The sequence below is a fragment of the Electrophorus electricus genome, chromosome 8, assembly GCF_013358815.1.
Source record: "Electrophorus electricus isolate fEleEle1 chromosome 8, fEleEle1.pri, whole genome shotgun sequence".
Taxonomy (NCBI): Eukaryota; Metazoa; Chordata; class Actinopteri; order Gymnotiformes; family Gymnotidae; genus Electrophorus; species Electrophorus electricus.
In genome coordinates, this window is record NC_049542.1 from 14584393 (window position 1) to 14602944 (window position 18552).

The following is an 18552-nucleotide window of genomic DNA, read 5'->3' on the forward strand; positions in this document are numbered from 1 at the left end:
GTCTGCCATTGGGACCTTGTTTCACAGATTACACACTTTTTTTTTTTTTTTTTTCTTGGGCCACACCTTCTGTATTCCATTACAGATTACTTTTCATCTCGTCTGTCTTTAACTGTATAACTCCACATACTTTTCCATGTAGGTATGTGAACATACTGTAAACTGGCCTTTCTCTTATTGAGGCTTACATGTTTGCATTTTGTGAAAAGGCCTTAGGTTATTGTAGTGTATATCCATCCATCCGTCCATCCATCCATCTGTCCATCCATCCCATTTTATAGCCAGGGTAGACACAGTTGCTCAACTACCATGGCATTTCAGGACCATCTTCCACACATTTAAAGACACTAATCGAACCCTGTGTTGCACCTCACAGCCTTATAGCCCCTAATACTGCTCTACGTCATCCACCATCCTTCAAGACCAAAGAAGACCTGCATCAAGACTCTTCTCTGTCCTGCCACCCAGGTGGTGAAATGAACATCCATCAGCTGAAAACTCACTGAATCACTAAGCACTTAAACATGCACTTCTATTAAAAAAAAACAAACAAAAAAAACACTTTAAAAACTTTTTGCTATATTCTTTTCCATTGTAGCCAGGGAGTTAGCCTGAGAGTATTCTTAGCACTGACCTATCTATTGTCAGATGAGGATATGTAGTTGAGAAAGACTACAAAGCACTTCTGTAAGTCGCTCTGGACAGGGGCATCTGCCAAATACTGTAAATGTAAAATCTCCCACATATATAGTCTTTGACACATGACTAACAGGATCTGTTTTGCAGACTTTCTTAGCATTGTTAGCACTTTTGTCATCCACTGCTGTGACCTTTCTAAGTCTCTCATATGGTTGCTTATTGCTAAGCTCACCAGTGCATTCTTGCTTTCTTACAGCGTGCCAAAACTGATTTTGGTGCACCTAATGTTCTGGTTATGTCTGATGCATTTATTCTGTGTTTTTTCCTCCACATGCATGATGGGTTGCTTTACTGGCACTGATATTTCTTTGGTCCTCATGTTAAGACACAACATCACAGAGGCTCCAGTTGTAAATGGCACATCTGGAATTGACTACATGAAGCAGTTGTGCAGTGACACACAGCTGACTGAGGTATAAATAAAACTGTCAGTGTCACATTATGCACAAACTGCATTGTAGTGGCCAAAGCATAGTCTAAATAATTCTGCTTCCAGTAGTAAATAAATGCATAGGTAAAAAGAGTGTTTTTCAGACGTTTAAGTAGACTATTGCCAATAGGGGTTCTAATGGGAACATTCTCCATAAACAAAGTGGCAGGTATAGCAAAATCACAATCAACTCGATTTGCCATGTTTCAATTCATTCATACTCTTCTTAGGCATTGAAAAATCAATCCCCATATGACATGTTGCACTCTGATGCAATCCCATTACTTAAGAAAGAGAGAGACCCCAACACAGCCTCCGGAAACGACCTGCTCAAATTTGCTGGGCTGTGACGTCAGCTAACCCAACGCCCTGCAGTGTCAGTGATTTTAGCTGGATAGAGCAGAAACGGCCCTGAAGACTTATGGACTATCTGATTTGATTAAAACGAATCATTTGGAGCAAATCGCATCTGCAAATCGGCACACTACTCAACGCAGCTGCAGCAATGGAAGGACATGGCGGGGTTATATTCGGATATGCCCCTACTTTTGTGGTTATGGGAAATCGCCAAAATAACTATCTAGGTCTCTCTTGGTTGTATGTGGCTGGCTGCTTGTAGCCAATGTTAGCATTTAGCTAGCTCACTGTGAACAATCTGGCGGGACGGCCTGGTTTGTCTCGCACTAAATATTAACGGTCGCACTTCTCGATGGTCATAGCTCCACGGATATTGCTGATAATTTAGCCATCTATCCTATCTAGCGTTATCTGTCTAGCCAACAGTTCACACCAGAGCGCTGTTGCTAGGGCGGAGTTGCAGTTCAGTTCAGTTCAGTTCTGTTCTGTTCTGCTCTGCTCTTGCTAGCCAGTTAGCTAGATAATTTTAAACGATATACGAACTAACGCAAGTAGCAAGACTAACAGCTAGCTAGGCAAGCAAAGTTGCTGGCTAGCTGGCCAGATTTGTTCGTGTTTCATTCCGAGGGTCCTGCATTAAAATGTAAAGTGACTTAAAGCTAGGCTACCACGGGCAACTATCTTTTCTTGTTGCAGAGGTTGGTTTGCGAAGTTTGTTCATTTCGCATTTGACAAACCGTTTGATTTAAGAAGCTAGTTGAGCAATTCCACAATTTTGACTTGCCAAACCGAGGCAAAGTTAGGCCTAAACATCAGGCTGGCTTGCTAAATTTAAAGCTAACTAGCTAGCCAGATTATTAGCTAGTTCTGCTGTTATTAATAAACTATTTGTAACATGTCGTTTACCTAACGAAACGTTCATTCCTTACGATGTGGCTATGGGAATAGAAGGCTAAAGGTAGATGTAGATCGAACACCTTGAGCAAGTTTTTGTATTTTGAGGGAGGCAAGTTATCTAGTTAGTGCCACAATGCATTTTTTCACATGTAGCCACAAGGATTGTGTCATTGATGTTAACTATTTACACTGGGACAAGAGAAGCACTTCCCGCGCCAATTGCATCAAATAGATAACCGGTGGTTTAGCTTGGCTTGGCTAGGCTAGGCAGCTAACTGGCAATGAAAGATAGCGTTAGTATAGTAATTTGAGGGATCGTCGTATGATAAATGAGTCAGACGCGCAGTAATTTCTTAACGGTTGCAGTTTAACATTAGTTAATAGCAGGTACCTACTTCAGGTGTCACTAATTTCTTTCATAACCCTGAGATATAGTGGAGATGCTCTAAAAGAATCTGTCATGTCGAGCAAAGCCTCGAGTAAAGAGAAGAAATCCAGTCTTGGTAAGAAACTCTTCCGAAGAGGATCTGTTCGGTCGGTGGGGAGTTTTATGAGCAGAGTCTTGAAGACTCTGTCAACGCTCTCCCACTTTGGATCCGAATTACACGCTCCGGAAGGTGACAAAGACGATGGCGGTTTCACATCGTTCAAGCTCGAGGGCAAGGGATCGGTAGCCTCTGAAGAAAGTGACTGCGGTGGTTTTCTCGCAGGAGACAAGGTGCCTGGTGTGTCCGGTCTTAAAAACCATGGCAACACTTGCTTCATGAATGCCATTCTGCAGTGTCTGAGCAATACTGAGCTTTTTGCCGAGTATTTGGCCCTGGAACAGTTTCGAGGAGATGCAACGGAGGAAGAGAAACCCAAGACAAACGGTGTTCACCTGCAGAGGAGAGGTCCTCAGCAGAAAGGAGACGTGACCGAACAGCTGGCTGGATTGGTTAGATCCTTGTGGACATTTGAATATACTCCACAGCATAGCAGAGATTTCAAAGTAAGAGCTGCAAGCTCATAACAAGTATGCATGTTTGCCATTATTGTACAGTATGACCTTTTAAATTCTGCAAAACCAGGAGCAACCTAAATTTCAGTTCTTAAACAGTAACAGATGTCATTAGGAGCACCCATACTGTTCTAGCATATTTTTCCCTCCTGTTATTTTGTAATGAAAGTTTGCATGAAAACAAAATTACATGAAAAACAGTCTGGTTACTTTTGTCTTTACATTTAGACACAATTAAACTAGACTCATCTTTTGCACTGTACGTTGGAACCATTGCACTTTATAGCTGGAGAAACTCTTTGCTGTTGTCAAACTTTTACATGCCGTTTCCTTGGCGTGATGTGTGGCGTGTGTTTTTTAGAATGCTGTGTCGAAGCGTGCTATGCAGTACAGGGGAAATGCTCAGCATGATGCTCAAGAGTTCCTCCTCTGGCTTCTGGACCGTGTGCATGAAGACCTTAACAGCATGGGCCACAACAGGTCCTCTATAAAGGTGGGCTGGGCTTGGAAAAGTGTCCTAGGCCTTCACCAGCACTGACTGCTTGCAGCAATGCTCGCAGTTATGCACAGGCGCTGAAATCTTTCTGCTGTATTCTAATCCTCATTGTACTTTTGTTGTGAGTTGCATTTTTGGTTTCAGAGTGACTTTGACCTAGTCTGAAAGGACATGCTGCAGTCATACATTGTCATTCTGTTGAAAAACCAAAGACTAGGTCAGGTTTCCTCCTTATGCTGTCAGTGAGTTTGCCCCCATGCTTGCTGCATATGTTTTGCAGAGATGGCATGGGTATGGATTTACGTTGATTCCTCATTCAGGACTTTAGATCTCAATCATTTGATTAGCTGGCAAATGCAACAGAGTGCAAGTTAGCCTGATTTAAGGCTGAGTCTGTGCAAGAATAGCACCCTTAAAACCAAGCTCCTCAGCCATCGGTCCGTGCATTGCCAAGTCCACACAGAGCCAGATGCCCTGTACAGTGCCAGGGCCCTGAGGCATGTAGCTCCTTCACGTGGGGTCACTCAGGATGTGCAGGCTGTGCTCCCATGAAAGAGAGAACATTCCCCTGAGTGCCCTAGAGCATCAGGAACTTTACCAAGAAATTTCACTAAGAAAAGTGTCATTTTTCCAAATTTGTCTTGGTTGCATGTCCCTGATAAGCTAAAAGCTGAGGGTGCATTCTGCTGAAAGAACTGTCTCATCAGTGTAAAAGCACATCCTAGTCATCGTTTCTCATGGTACATGACAACTAGGAGCCAGAGCCTTGTGCTACACAGCATATTTGTAAAGTGAGAGGTATGAATTCCAGTGGTGGATATTAATAAATATTCTTGATGTACTCAAATTAGTGTGAATTTGTGGCAGTATCTAGCAGAGGTTTATTCCTCTAATTCAGTCATGGGTTAATGTAAATTTCTGTTTTTTTGCTGTTTGCTGTCCACAGCCCCCCCTAGAGGAAGATGATGGAGCTCTGGAGGGACCCTCACTCCCACTCTCAGCTGGCTCCTTTGTTCAGGAGCTTTTTCAAGCACAGTACAGGTATCGCAGTACTTGTCTGTCCTGCGATGCTTCTTCTAGTCACTTAGCTTTGTTGAAGACCTCCATTTTTTGTCTCTCTCTATCCCTATCTCTTCTTCTGTTTTTCTCTCTCTCCTACACACAGGTCCTCGCTCACTTGCCCGCACTGTCAGAAACAGAGCAACACTTTTGATCCTTTCCTGTGTATCTCCCTCCCCATCCCGTTACCTCATACTCGGTAAGTGAGCACCTTTTGCCTGGATTTCCTGGATGGTTGTGTAGGGCAGCTGGAACTTCTGGACTTCGTCTGCAATATGAGAAGGTCTGCCCTTGAGGAGTTCTTGCTTCTCTACTGTGGACCGTGGTCTGAAGCTAACCTCATTTTCCGCTCATTTGTCCTGCATTGCCATTGCAACTCGGATAACATCTTCAACTGCCTCATAGAGTTAAGGAATAATGCTGGAATTGTTGTCCTTTGTGCTCTGAGAAGAGTTAATGTGTTGGGCTATATTCACTTTACTTTATTCTCTCTGCTGTGAACAAATAGGCTTTTGGCTGAAGAAAGGTTTCTCATTCACCAGTATTGGGCTGCTTGTTTTGTGATGAAAGTTGCTTCTGTAGCCTAAGGACATTTTCTACTGCAGGTGTTGGGTGGTTCTCAGTCACAGTAAATGCCATTTGCAAATTAGCATGGCTTTTGCTAAGATATCTGTTAAGAAACAGAAGGGAAATCCAGTTCATAATGGTTATGCAAGTGTTTTTCCTAGTACGGTGTGGTGTATTACATTTTTTAAAACCTTGCGGGGAACCGAGGTGTCAGTGAGGTGCTGTCACCGTTTCTCACTCCTAAGAGGTGTCGGCAAGTTTTTTTTTTTGTTTTCAATGGGTACTATTTTCAGGTCTCGCTACAGTGCCTGAATAAGATCCTTGTTCGATGCTGATTCTTTTTTAGGGCTCTCAATTTATTATTTCACATTAATGATTAAAGATATCCTACTCTTAGGCGAACGACAGAGGTGATTTAGTGCACATTTGCTCCACCAATACATTAGGGATGATACGTTACTTCGAAACCATCACACAATAAAGGACTGGCCAATAGGATCAGACTTTAATTCCATGTTTAAATTAAACAGGATTCTGATAGGAGTTAGTAGGCTAGGCTTTCGTTCCACAGAGAAGGCTTATATGAACTGAAGGCAGTGCTGACAACCTCACCTCCCAGTAGGATTTCACAGTCTTCCCTGAAATATGCATGTAGGTTGAAAAAGGTACTATTGACTATGTATGACTATGTATGTGACAAATAAACCGAACTTGAACTTATTGGGATTGTTAAATGTAGATGAGGGAGGTACTGCAGGGATTATGTGTAATTTATGAGAGCTAGTACTGGGATTATGCTAAATTTGAATGAGTGAGATAGTACTGGGATTATGCTAAATCAAGAGAGAGAGACTGATTTGAGGGGGAGAGAGAAACTGTGAGTCCAGTGCTGTGACAGGCATGATGGTTACCTAGATCTTTCTGCTGTAGTATGTGTGAGTCGGTTTCTCTGTAGATCTGACATCCATGTCCTGCTGGGCCATTTATGTTGAGCAAGACTTCCTCATTCAAATGTTTGTTTTTATAGAGATGAATGTTTGGAAGACCCCTGTTGTGGTATTTTTGTGTGGCTTGCATACATTTCAAGCAGCAGTTTGGTGTTGGTGGAGAGAAAGCTGCTGTTGTTTAATACAGATTCAACTTTCTGTACTGATTGGCTTTGCAGGGAGGAAATTCATCCATTCATTTGGACACTTCTGGTTACTTCACATCTGAGGATTCACTTATCCCTATATTTAAAAAGCATGTGCTGCCAAACTTATATAATGTAAAATGTACTTATTAGTGTAGTGTAATATACTAATTAGCTAGTGTAATATTTGACTTGTATCCATGTTTTGGCTTGTTTTACCGGATGCCACTGGTGTCGTTGGCTGCCCTGCCTCTGTGGGGGTGCTGAGGTGTGCTCTTGCTGTGTGCCTCTATCCCAGGCCTCTGTACGTGACGGTGGTGTATCAGGGCAAATACTCTCACTGCATGCGGATCGGCGTCGCTGTCCCCCTCAATAGCACCGTCTCCAGGCTGAGAGAGGCTGTGGCGAGAGAGACCAAGATTCCGCCGGACCAGGTGCCCGTTTACAAACCTTCAGGCATAGATTGAATATGGATGCAGGACCGTTACCTTCTGTTATTAATGGAAGTTGTCAGGCAGTGTATCTTGCTGCAAGGCCTCTGTTTCTGTTTTGGAGCTGACTACACTGATGATGCAGGAATTGCTGTTTCATGGCCATAGCTGTGTTAGGCACTTTTGTGGTTTCCAGCCCACCAGCCATGTTGCCGTGTCCTGTGTCTTAAATCAGCTTTGTTTATTTTTAGATTGAGCGCGCTCATGCCTTGGTTAGGTCAAGTTCATTGTAAACATAGTCACTTGGGATACGGCCAATGAATAAAGTAGGCTGTACCATGGAAAAAAAGTTAGCAAGGAAAAACTATTTTCATGTATGCTGTAATGGCAGTTATAGATGATTGAGGCATGTATGGAAAATTATATAATTTGCTGCAATTTGCCCTTTAACATACAAGTATAGTATTTTCTTCAGTGGAATTAGAAAACCAGAAATGGAAGTTCAGAATGTGGGGTAAACGTTGCAGGAATCAGTTTTCCACATTTGTAAGGTATAATAATGGTTTGGTAGAAGGTGTTGCCTGCTATATACAGCGGAATGTCTCCACAGAATGTCCCTTGATTGATTGTAGTAATCCTGGAAAATTAACACATTGTGAAGCCAGTAATACTCACTAGTTTGGTAGCAAGTTCATTAACAATAATAATAATATGCAATGTATATTCTGGCGAGAGTATTCAGAAATCTAGTTTCTGTCGTTTCTGTTGTGGAGCTCTAATGGGCTTTACTTTCTCCCTCTATTGGCCTTTCCACTAATTAAAATTTTTTTTTTTAATATGGTTGTCATTATATTATTCAGTGTTTTATCCATTAATTTAGAATGCATTGCATTCTACTGCTGTTAAATTGAAATGTGGAGAAAAAAAAATTGTTTCCCTGTTGCCATTATAAATGAAGCAGAAAGGCGGTGTGTTTTAACTTGGCTTCTAATTCTGATGTTTGGAAGTGCAATTGAGCCCGAGTGGAGTGGAGTGTAATGCTTATTTACCCTAGAATTTCCTTCTGCAAGACACTCCTCCATTATTTCTGAGCCTGTGCAGGTGTTTGGTGTGTTCCTCATTCAGGGCCTCTAAGTACTTCTTTGTATTTTACAAAAACTCCTCTGTATTTTGCGGAATTTTACAAACTCTTTTCACTGCAGCAGTTCTTGTTCCAGACTGTATTTTTGGTAAAGGGAAGATTATGCAAATTGTTTTCACTGAACTATTAATGTAAATATTAAATGCATAAATATTAAACAGCATTCCCTGTCAAACAACTAACGGTTGTACAGTGGGTGTTCTGTTTATAGCTATCTTACACCACTAGCAAGCTTGCTGATTGATATAAAGAAAGCATGCAATTTTTTAGCTTAATTCTTGAGTAGAACATGATTTCAGCATAGGATGCCACTTCCTTTATGTTCCAGTAGCTTCTACTAAAATAACTTTTTTTTATTGAGTTAAAAGGATTCACTGACATTAATTTAATTGCATACAAAATAGTTGTATATGGTACAAGTCCATGTATTACACTTAATTTAAACTAAAAAGTGTATAAAAGAAGCAAAACCAAACCAAGAAAACCCCCAATAGTTTGTAGTCATTCCAGAGGCACAGTAGGATTATATATTAATTGGTTGTTCAAAGACACACCTGACGTGTCATTAACATGTCATTATTGACATGATGTACTTCAGAGTCCCTCAGAGCTGCTCTCTGGGTCATGTCCATGTCCACGCTGGGTCATGTTCATGTCCACGCTTTGCCTAACATGGCAAAGCGAGTAACAGGAGTGCCAGAGACGGGAGAAAAACTCAGGACCTCTTTTTTTTTTTTTTTTAACCCCACACATGAGCTGCTGTATAAAGAGATATATAGAAATGTGTTCTTTTTTGATTTAGCTGTTGATTTATTATTTTTTAAATTATTATGATGAATGAATCTATTTATTTATTTATAATTTCTTTTCCAAGCAAAAAATTGCTCTTGTAAAATAATTTTCAGTTCCGCATTAAATCATATCTTGTGCTTGCACTGGTGAAAGCAAGCAAATGGGAGTTGAAAATAACCTGACAGACAGGCTTTTGCAGTGGCCCTTTTACATAACATCCTTGCAAAACACTCCCATGTGGATTGGTTGTACTCTAGTTAGGAGTGGCTTATGTCTGTTTCTCTGGAGAACACCTGCTAAAGCAGCTTTACTGTTTAGGGTGTGATGAGTGTCATTGACCCAGTTTTTTGCTTCTTGACTGGGCAGTTTGTCCTGACCGAAATGTACTACGATGGTTTCCACCGCTCCTTCTGTGATGATGACGAAGATCTCGATATCATTCAAGAGAGCGACTCCATCTTTGCATTTGAAACCCCTGAGACATTCCGATTGGAAAACCTTCGCTCCAAAAGAGGTACTTTTTATTTTTTGGGATTGGAAAAAAATAAGACATATTTTAAACGTAACTTTGATTTATTAGCATTGTGCTAATCCAAAATGTCATAGTGATACACTGACATCAACCTGTGAATAAATGCATTTTATTGCATCACCACCAAAACTGGATTAAAATTCATAGGGAGCCTTCTGGCCAACCTCAATCAGAACAATCTGAAGTACAACAGTGAGAACACTCGCACCCCGTCGTTCATGCAAGGGGCAGTGAATCCGGCATCACCCAATAAGAATACGGAATCTGATAAGATGATCCTGCTGGTCTGTAACAGAGCCTGTACTGGTCATCAAGGGAGGAGGTACCAGCCATGCTCACTAGCTCATTCCACATGCCCCTTCCACCACACTCACAGCCCATTGCATCCTTGTTCTGAAATCTCCATGCCAAAGAATTCAGTGATGTGCTAAATGGATATTCTGCATCAAATTTGTAACTTTGATGTTTATTTTTGTTCTTTGGGGAAATTACCTTTGTGTAGCAGTACTCTTAAAATTTCTGTTTGTTCTCTGCAAGGTTTGGCCTTCCCTTTGTTCTGTACATGGACCGCGCTGTGACATGGGATGTGCTTCAGAAGGCGATACTGGAGAAGATGCATCACCTGAGACCAGGGGTTTACATCCAGGTCAGTGCATATGCTGCCTCTGTGCTGCAGTCTGTAACAGTGACAAAGCACTAGATGATTTCACCTGGTATAGATGCATATTGTTGTCTTAAAACGATTAAGTGTGAACATTTAGACTCTTATTCCTTATGTTAGAGTTGTTGTGCTACAAATTTTATATCTGGTTGATGTGTCTTAGGTGGGGCCCTTCAGCCTGCGTGTTGTTGGTGTAGTAGGAATTACGTACCTGTTACCTCAGGAGGAGCATCCGCTCCGTCACCCCACCGTGGAGAGGTTGGTCTGCCTCTGACCTCCCTGTTCTTGGAGAAAATTTCAGACCCCTCTATCTCTGCTGCTTCACCTATGTAATGCTCACAATAAACTGTAGGAGACTCTTCCAACTCTCTCTCTTTTTTTTTTATTTTTTTAAACTATAGATGGATTAAACTTGGCTGGGAGGGAGTCCTGATTGTTGCGTTCATCTTTTTGCAGGGCATACAAGTCGTGTGGCCATGGGGGCCCTCCTCATGTAAAGATCGTGGTTGAGTGGGATAAAGAGACCAAGGATTAGTAAGTAGAAGCTGGAATAAAGATCTCCATTTGTCTAAAGAGAAGGGAAGTTGAGATGCAAGAGTAAGGCGCTGTCTCTAGTCCTTGGGGGAATTCCAGCTACTGCATTGCAAAGTCCTTGCGAGAGCTCAAATAATCAGGTCTTACTAAGGCTGCTGGCTAGCGTATACCATGTTGGCTGATAGCATGTGTGATGGCTTTGCCCACAGCCTGTTTGGCCACACGGAGGAGGAGTACATCCCAGACGCAGAGAGCGTGTACCTGCACCGCGAACAGCACCACCAGCCGCAAGCCTGCACCCTCGCACAGTGCTTCCAGCTCTACACCAAAGAGGAGCAGGTGACACCTCACTTCTGATTTTGCTTCGTACATTTCCTGTTCGGTTAAAGTTTGCAACACCTATGTAAGATTTTTCTCTTGGTCTTGTTTGAATGTTTTGATCACATAACAAATCAACGCAATTTGAGCAAGTTTGCAAGAAATCGTTTGAGCATACATTGCCAGTACACAGGAAGCATAGTGTAAAGTTGCAATGTATTGAAATATCATGATATTTTCCAAATATATAATAATATTGAGTTTTGTCAGTGTTGCCCAGTGCTAGTTTCTGCTCCATTCCTCCACCCCAGTCAAAGTGGAGTGTGATAGAAAGAGCTGACTTGCCTTTCCCTCCATTTCCTGAATGGCTGATCTCCCTGGGCAGATGTTAAATGGTGGGTTCTCCTTATTTCTGCTACTGCGTACTGGTACGCAGTTGAAATCCACCCTGTGGTTAGCCTGAACTGGCACCAGCCACTGTGGATGTGGTTTAAAAACAGCCATGCTGAAAGTGAAATAAGGGCACGCCTGAGTGAGTTGGACATCCACATGGAGCCATGCATGGCCCAGCCCATGCTTGCTTGATCATGGCTGCTCTCCCATGCTGTGTCCTTGCAGCTGGCTCCGGACGACGCGTGGCGCTGTCCCCACTGCAAGCAGCTACAGCAGGGCCGCATCAAACTCAGCCTGTGGACCCTGCCAGACATCCTCATCCTCCATCTGAAGCGGTTCAGGCAGGTATGGCTCACTTCCCTGTGCTCTGTCTCCGCAACAAGGAGTAAATGCACTGCTGGCTATTTAATCTTGCGTCTGCTTGCTGCTCTGGGGATTAAAAGCATGCATCATCTAAAATGCTAACATTGCTAAAGGTGAATGAACTGGTCAGAGGAATTCTGGATATTGTAGGGTGGTTTTGGTTAGTGCTACATCTGTGTGACTTGTCAGCGTTTGTCATGCAAGTACTGTTAGCAGCAGCATGTTGTGTAAAGCCAGCTGCATCTTGGCATGCTGCAGGAGGGCGACAGGAGACTGAAGATGCAGAACATGGTGCAGTTCCCTCTGCTTGGCCTGGACATGGCCCCCCACGTGGTGAAGAGGAGCCAGAGCAGCTGGAGCCTCCCCTCACACTGGTCACCCTGGAGACGACCGTACGGCCTCGGCCGTAACCCAGATGACTATCTTTATGACTTGTATGCTGTATGCAATCACCATGGCAACATGCATGGAGGGCACTACACAGGTAACACCGTGCAGCAGGGCAAAGGTCGCTGTGCTGGCTTTTGGGTTGTAAGTGTAATGTACTCAGTTGGTGTAACCACAATTGCTCCATAATCCTGCCTAATGGGTCTTATAAATGTTCAATCACACAGTATAAATATTGCTAACAGTAAGTGATCTTTATGGGTGTGGTTTGTTTTTGTTTTTTGGTCAGTTAGCATGCCATGCTAATTGCAAACATTCCATTCATTGTAGGCCACTTTAAGTGACTGAACTGTTATAGGCAGAACATGAATGAAAACCCTAGGGGATATACAAAACTGGAACACTGCTGTTTTTCCTACTCAGCGTACTGTAAGAACTCCATTGATGGGCAGTGGTACTGCTTTGATGACAGCGAGGTCCAGCCCATAGCTGATGAGGAAGTATGCCAACAGATGGCCTACATTCTGTTCTATCAAAGGAGGACGACTATTCCTTCTTGGTCTGCCAATAGCTCTGTGGCTGGTAAGTCACCACACTCATTCATCGCGTGCTGCAGGCGTGGTAGATGAGCCGAGTGGTTCTGACTCTCAGCTGACTCATGGTTTTTGAGCCTGGGGATAGCACTTAATCTAAGCGTGACTCTCCCTCTCTCCTGCCTGTGGTGCCAATGGATAAACATTTTTTAGCCAATATGACAGGAGCTGCAGGCTTTTGTGGCTCTTGCTTGCTCTGCAGTTTCTCATTTCTGTTTGTCTGAGGTGGGCTGAAGGGCTCCTCCAAACGTGTCTCTGCCTCTTTGGGAGGATTCTGATTGTGTTATGATGCCTGTGTTGGAGTTAGGCTCCACCAGCTCGTCTCTGTGTGAGCACTGGGTGAACCGCATCCCAGGAAGCAAGCCACCCAGCCTGGCCTCCGGAGCTTCATCACGCCGCACATCCCTGGCCTCTCTTGCCGAGTCTATGGAGTTCCCGGGTGATCGCAGCGAAGACGACGGTGAGGAGCATGTGGGAGGCACTGGGCCTCATACTTATTCTGGTTTTGTGTGTCATGTGGACAGTGACAAGGTTCTTTATATGATGTTAGACTCTTTCACAATGTTTCTATGCCATTTTTATTTCACGGTGAGCAACATAACTTCAACGAAGAAAAAGCACACCTCCTGTAGCCAATTTGTAAAGGGTGTGTAGAAACTGGAGCTGAACAATTTCATAGGATTGTTTAATTTTCTCATATTCACAGGGTAATTAAAATAATGTAATCAATTCATGCCTAAGTGTAACTCCATAACTGTAAATGATACTTGTCTACCCAAATAACTAGCAGCGTTACAATGATATTATTATTATTATTATTATCATCATGATATAACATTTTATTGAATAATAGCTTTTTATTTTAAGTGCCTTTCAGTGTACCCAATGTCACCTATACATACTGTAAAATTTACAATATGGGGTGGGGGAGAGACAATTCACAATACGAATGAAAAAGCAGTAAAATATTTAACATATAAAAATAGAACCTATAAAATTGATAGATAGAGTTGTGGTGCTGAGACAGCAAGCAGAAAGAACCTGTTTACAGCTGCCTTTTGAAAGAAGGCAGAGAAGCACAGGCATGTAGGTGAGCAGGGACAGTGTTACTGAGTGTAGGCCCTGCTTCGCTAAAATCCCCATCTCCCATGGTGCAGAGGCTACAGGAAAGAACTGAGAATATGAGGATAGGCAGACTGAAGTGTACACAAAGGCAAATACAAGTGAAGGAGGCCAGAAAGCTGCAAGACCTTCAAGACCGGAAGAGATACTTTATACTGTAAAGACTAAATATGGGTTGATTGAGCAATATGCTAAACACAAGGTAATGAAGCAGTTCAACTGCAGTGTAGCGAAGCATTTTCAGCCCTGAAACCATAGAAACATTGTGAAACAGTCAGGTTTTATTAAAATTCCCCATTTACTCTTGAGCTGTAACCATAACCATGATCTTGCATTTGGCTGTTCTCTTTTGATGACTGCCTGTACTTTCCCTTTTTCAGCTCTCTAGCACTAACACAGGATCTGTCGCCTTGCTCAGCTAAGCCAAAAATGCATGCCTGCTGTCCTTTCCATTTTCTCTGGTATCAGTGCATTAGTTTCAATCTCTCTCCATTTCGTTAAGGAGGATTTTCCACCCGACCCTTTGTGCGGAGCATCCAGCGTCAGAGCTTGTCTTCCAGATCGCCGTTAGCCAGCCCTCTGGCCTTTAGTGAGAATGGCACCAAGCCCTGCTGGTCTCTGTCTGCCAAGCTCCACATGAGGTCCAGCTCACCCTCGCACTTCTCCTTAGACTCCCGCTCCTCACCACCGCTGGAGAGAATTGGGGAGGCAAGCGATGACAAGGTGTCCACATCATGCTTTGGCAGCTACAGCCGGCACGAGCGCCACGCGAGCAGCAAGGCCCCTCTGGCCACCATGGAGGGCATTGGTAGTGACGAGGGCGATGGGACAAGGATTGTGGATGACGCCTACTGCAGGGTGCTCCCGACTGTTGACAGGAAAAGCTCCAAAGCTGAGCCTCTGGACAACAACAACCAGATCACTGCTTTGGACCAAAATGTGCATGGGACTCCTTCCAAAGAGCAAAAACACAAGAACTTAGCAGGGACAAAGGGGGAGATAAAGGGGCAGACGGCCGGGACGAAAAAGAGCTCGAGCAAGGTGAAGGGAGACCAGGAGAAATCCAAAAAGCGCCAGAGCACGTCTTCTGTGCAGAAATCGACTTCATCCCAAACATCTTCCAACCCTCAAGGGAAGGGTGCCAGAGTGACCAATTTGAAGGAGAAGAGTGAACCTGCCAAGAACACCAAAGGGGTCTCACCAGGAACCCCCTCCAAGAAGAAGGACCACTCCCAGATCCAGGAGGCAGCATCAGTGTCTGCGGCAACGAAAGCGAAGCAGCGCCTGACCTCTCCTGCATTGTCTTCGGCCTCCCCCTCGCCAACCGGGAAAAGAAACTTCGTCAGCACGCAGGAGAAGAGCTCTGCCTCCAGCAGGAAGAAGCTGATGGAGAGGAGCTCCAGCCGGGACTCTGTCCACACCAGTCCCCTGGCGGACAAGCCCAGACCTGGGGCCATGTTGCGCTACTCTCAACCCAGGGGCACCGAGGGAGTTCGGCTGGAGAGGAGGCCCCTACGCAGCTCCAGCAGCAGCTCCTCAGTCACCAGCCTGCGCTCTCCCAGCGTCTCCTCCAGGGACCTGCGCCGCAGTAGCAAGTCCGAGGATAAAGGCCTCTCCTTCTTCAAGAGTGCCCTAAGGCAGAAGGACACCCGCCGCTCTGCCGACCTGGGCAAGAGCGCCATGCTCCCCAAGAAGAGTAGCGACAGGACAGCCAGGTCCAGCAGCCAGACCAAACTGGGTGCGGAAGAGGGCGAGGGGAACGCCTCCCACCAAGTCTCCCCTGCAGCCCTCTCCGGCAGGGCTGCCAGCGAAGACAAGGAGTCGGCTGCTACCTACACCCCTGGCAAACGCTCACTGCTACCTGTGGGCAAATGCAAGTCTTCCAATTCTGAGACAAATCTTCAGTCTCCTGTCAATGGGAAGAGGCCTGGTGAGAAGATGCCCTCTTCCAGAAAGCTTTCTTCCAGCATGCAATCCTCTGCACGCCCAACACTGACGCCTCAATGATGTTTGAATAGTACGTTCGTTATATTCTGTAATGCAGCTATTTTTTTGATGTGCCTAAGATGGATGTATATCAAAATTATATAGGATATACCTTTTACTTTTCTCAAAGAAAATATGTACATGATCAGAAGCGCCTTTTTATCCTGCCATGGAAATGAGTGGCAAGGTGTGGTATACAAATATACTACTGCTCACAACTCTGAATAGGAATGTTTTAACTTAGCACTTTGTATATATTCTTTTCTGTTTCAAATAATGCTCAACCATCAGGAGACTAATGTATGTGTGTATTGGATTTTTATTATTATTATTATTATTTTTTTTTTTTTACTTTGTTTGTTTTTTGAAGAAGTCAGCTGGGTTCTTATATTTGGAGCACTCCCAACTAGTCGCTCCACTTCCACACTTGGTGCTAATTAAAGGGCAGTGTTCCTCTGGCATTGTAGGAATGGGGCAAATGGAGTGGACCGTTGACCTGGTAACTTGACATGGCCTGTATGTGAACCACACCAAGCGTGCATGCAGAAGTGTCAGCAGTAAACACATGTCACAACCTGCTGTCCTGCCTCATCTGGTTTTCATACTATCGAGTAATGAATTCCAGTAGCATAACTGCCTTGTGAAGTGTACATACTGTTGCCAATTGTAGATCAACAGCTGATTTGTGTGAATGAGACATTTTTTAAAATGGTAATTAGACAATCTTAAATTTTTTTTTTGTTTTTGTTTTTTAACACACTCTTGAGGTGTGCTTTTCGTCTTTAGATATGGGTAAAGGCAGTGTAGCTGTTTGTGAGAGGTGATAACCTGGTGAGAGTATGACTGCAGTTATTTCCCTGTGCTTGCCCATTTTGATGCCAACAGCCTTCATTAACTTCAGCTTTGCTTGCTATGAACAGGGGTTGAGCCCCTCCATGTCAGTTTGTATCTCCATATTAATCTGTGGATTAACAGTGCAATAGTTTTCAGAACTTTGTAGATGAAGCAAAATATTACTTCTGTATCCAAAAAATATATATAACATTGAATTTAATGTATACGTTTTGGACATGCTTTAGATTTGACTCCAGTGATTTTAATGATACTGTATGTATGCAATAGAGATGAGAACCATTTAGTCAAAGTATATCATAATCTAAGATTCTGGAATGCTCTTCAACTCTCATTGTGGGATTTAATTTTCTCTTCTTGCAAAATTTTGGTTTCTGTGGCATGATCTAATACTCCAGTTACCCTTCACGTGATTCTCAAGTCCCTTTCACACTTCAAATTTATCTTAACATTCCTTTAAAAGAAATGGTATGCATATTTTGAAATTTACTTGAGAGAAAGCATGGATAAGAACGTCTGTAAAGACGTTCCTAGAGGTAGTGCTGTCAGTATGTTGACCAGTGCTCATGGATTTGCTTCCAGGGGTTAAGGGATTTGGGGTGTTCTCAAGCACCCAGGTCAGATTTTGTCCTTTAAGTCTGAACAACAAAAAGAAACAACTAAAGCTTCACTCTAGATACATTTTTAATTTGAACGTGGGACACGCTCATATGCTAATGTGCGTTTTCCAGAAAAGTGTCCGTTTCCTCCGGAACACAATAGCACTAAAGTGCACTGTAATATGGTACTAAGAATCAGGTGATCACTGTGAGTCTTCTGGGAAGTTGGGGCTTGGTCATGGTTCAAAAAGGGGAGAAAAAAAAATGAAAGCAATGTCATGTAACCACTTCAGACACTAACAAGTCATGTGCTCTTTGCTACAGGTTTTTTCTTGTAAAAATCACCCTTAAATATTATATAATGCATACTGTCAAAAAGGTGCACCTGTAATGACCTTGCAGGTACTTTGTTAGCAGAAAACTTTTTTTTTAAATTTTTTTTATCAGATTTCTCTTAAGTATTCAGTTATTTCTCCTCCAGGGTCCGTTTCCCCCAATGATGGCAGCTTGGCTCTGATGCTTTTAGCTGTACTTTAATTACATAAAGTTCATAAGTTCTTGATTAAGTTGGTCATTAATTCTGATCAGCTAAATGATCTGCTAAATATCTGAGTGTTTCTCTGTAGAATTGGCCTGATATTTTTATGACATACCACTATAATACTACCGCTACACCTCCCTGATGATTTGTTTAGGCTACGATGCAGCACTGTTTTGCAAGGGGACCATTTGCACCATTCAAATAATTATAGAAAACAGTAATGCATGATGACACTGATGCATGCATGTAACTATGCAAGCGAATGTTGCTAAGAAAAATTAAGTGGATGCCAATATTTCTGTATTTCTAAATGGCAGTAGGGGGAATATGGGTTGGTTCTTATTGCTTTTTTTGCACTCATTCCTTTTGTTTTAGATGGCAAAGGAAGAATGTTTTGGTATTAGCCTACATGCTTTATATTCTCCAGTGAAAAGCATCATTAAATCTGTTTTTCAGTACTTTTCCATTCATAAGCTTTTAAAGGAAAGTTTTTCCGTTTATTCGATAAGGATAATTTTCTTTATACAATCTAAAGTCATGTTGACTTCACCTTTTATTGTAGTTGTGTTCTCACGACTTGCTCAACTTGCTCACATGGAAGCCCACCAGCCACAACCACCACCACAGCAAATCTCGCGCACACCCACCCACCCAATCACCATCACAGCAA

General features: G+C 43.1%; 1 protein-coding gene across 2 annotated transcripts; it reads left to right on the forward strand.

Annotated features, from left to right (window-relative positions):
• Positions 1 to 1515: 1515 nt before the first annotated feature.
• Positions 1516 to 18552, forward strand: usp31 (ubiquitin specific peptidase 31). Of its 2 annotated transcripts, none has more exons than XM_026997767.2 (16): positions 1516 to 3374; positions 3745 to 3876; positions 4826 to 4920; positions 5045 to 5137; positions 6936 to 7071; positions 9368 to 9515; positions 9681 to 9855; positions 10071 to 10179; positions 10358 to 10452; positions 10651 to 10728; positions 10938 to 11067; positions 11665 to 11784; positions 12061 to 12286; positions 12613 to 12771; positions 13090 to 13242; positions 14407 to 18552. In XM_026997767.2, the coding sequence occupies exons 1-16, from the start codon at positions 2844 to 2846 to the stop codon at positions 15909 to 15911; spliced, it is 3885 nt and encodes a 1294-aa protein (XP_026853568.2). In that variant the 5' UTR covers positions 1516 to 2843; the 3' UTR covers positions 15912 to 18552. The 2 variants fall into 2 exon arrangements, with proteins under 2 accessions (XP_026853568.2, XP_026853645.2); XM_026997844.2 differs by having other exon boundaries at positions 14410 to 18552.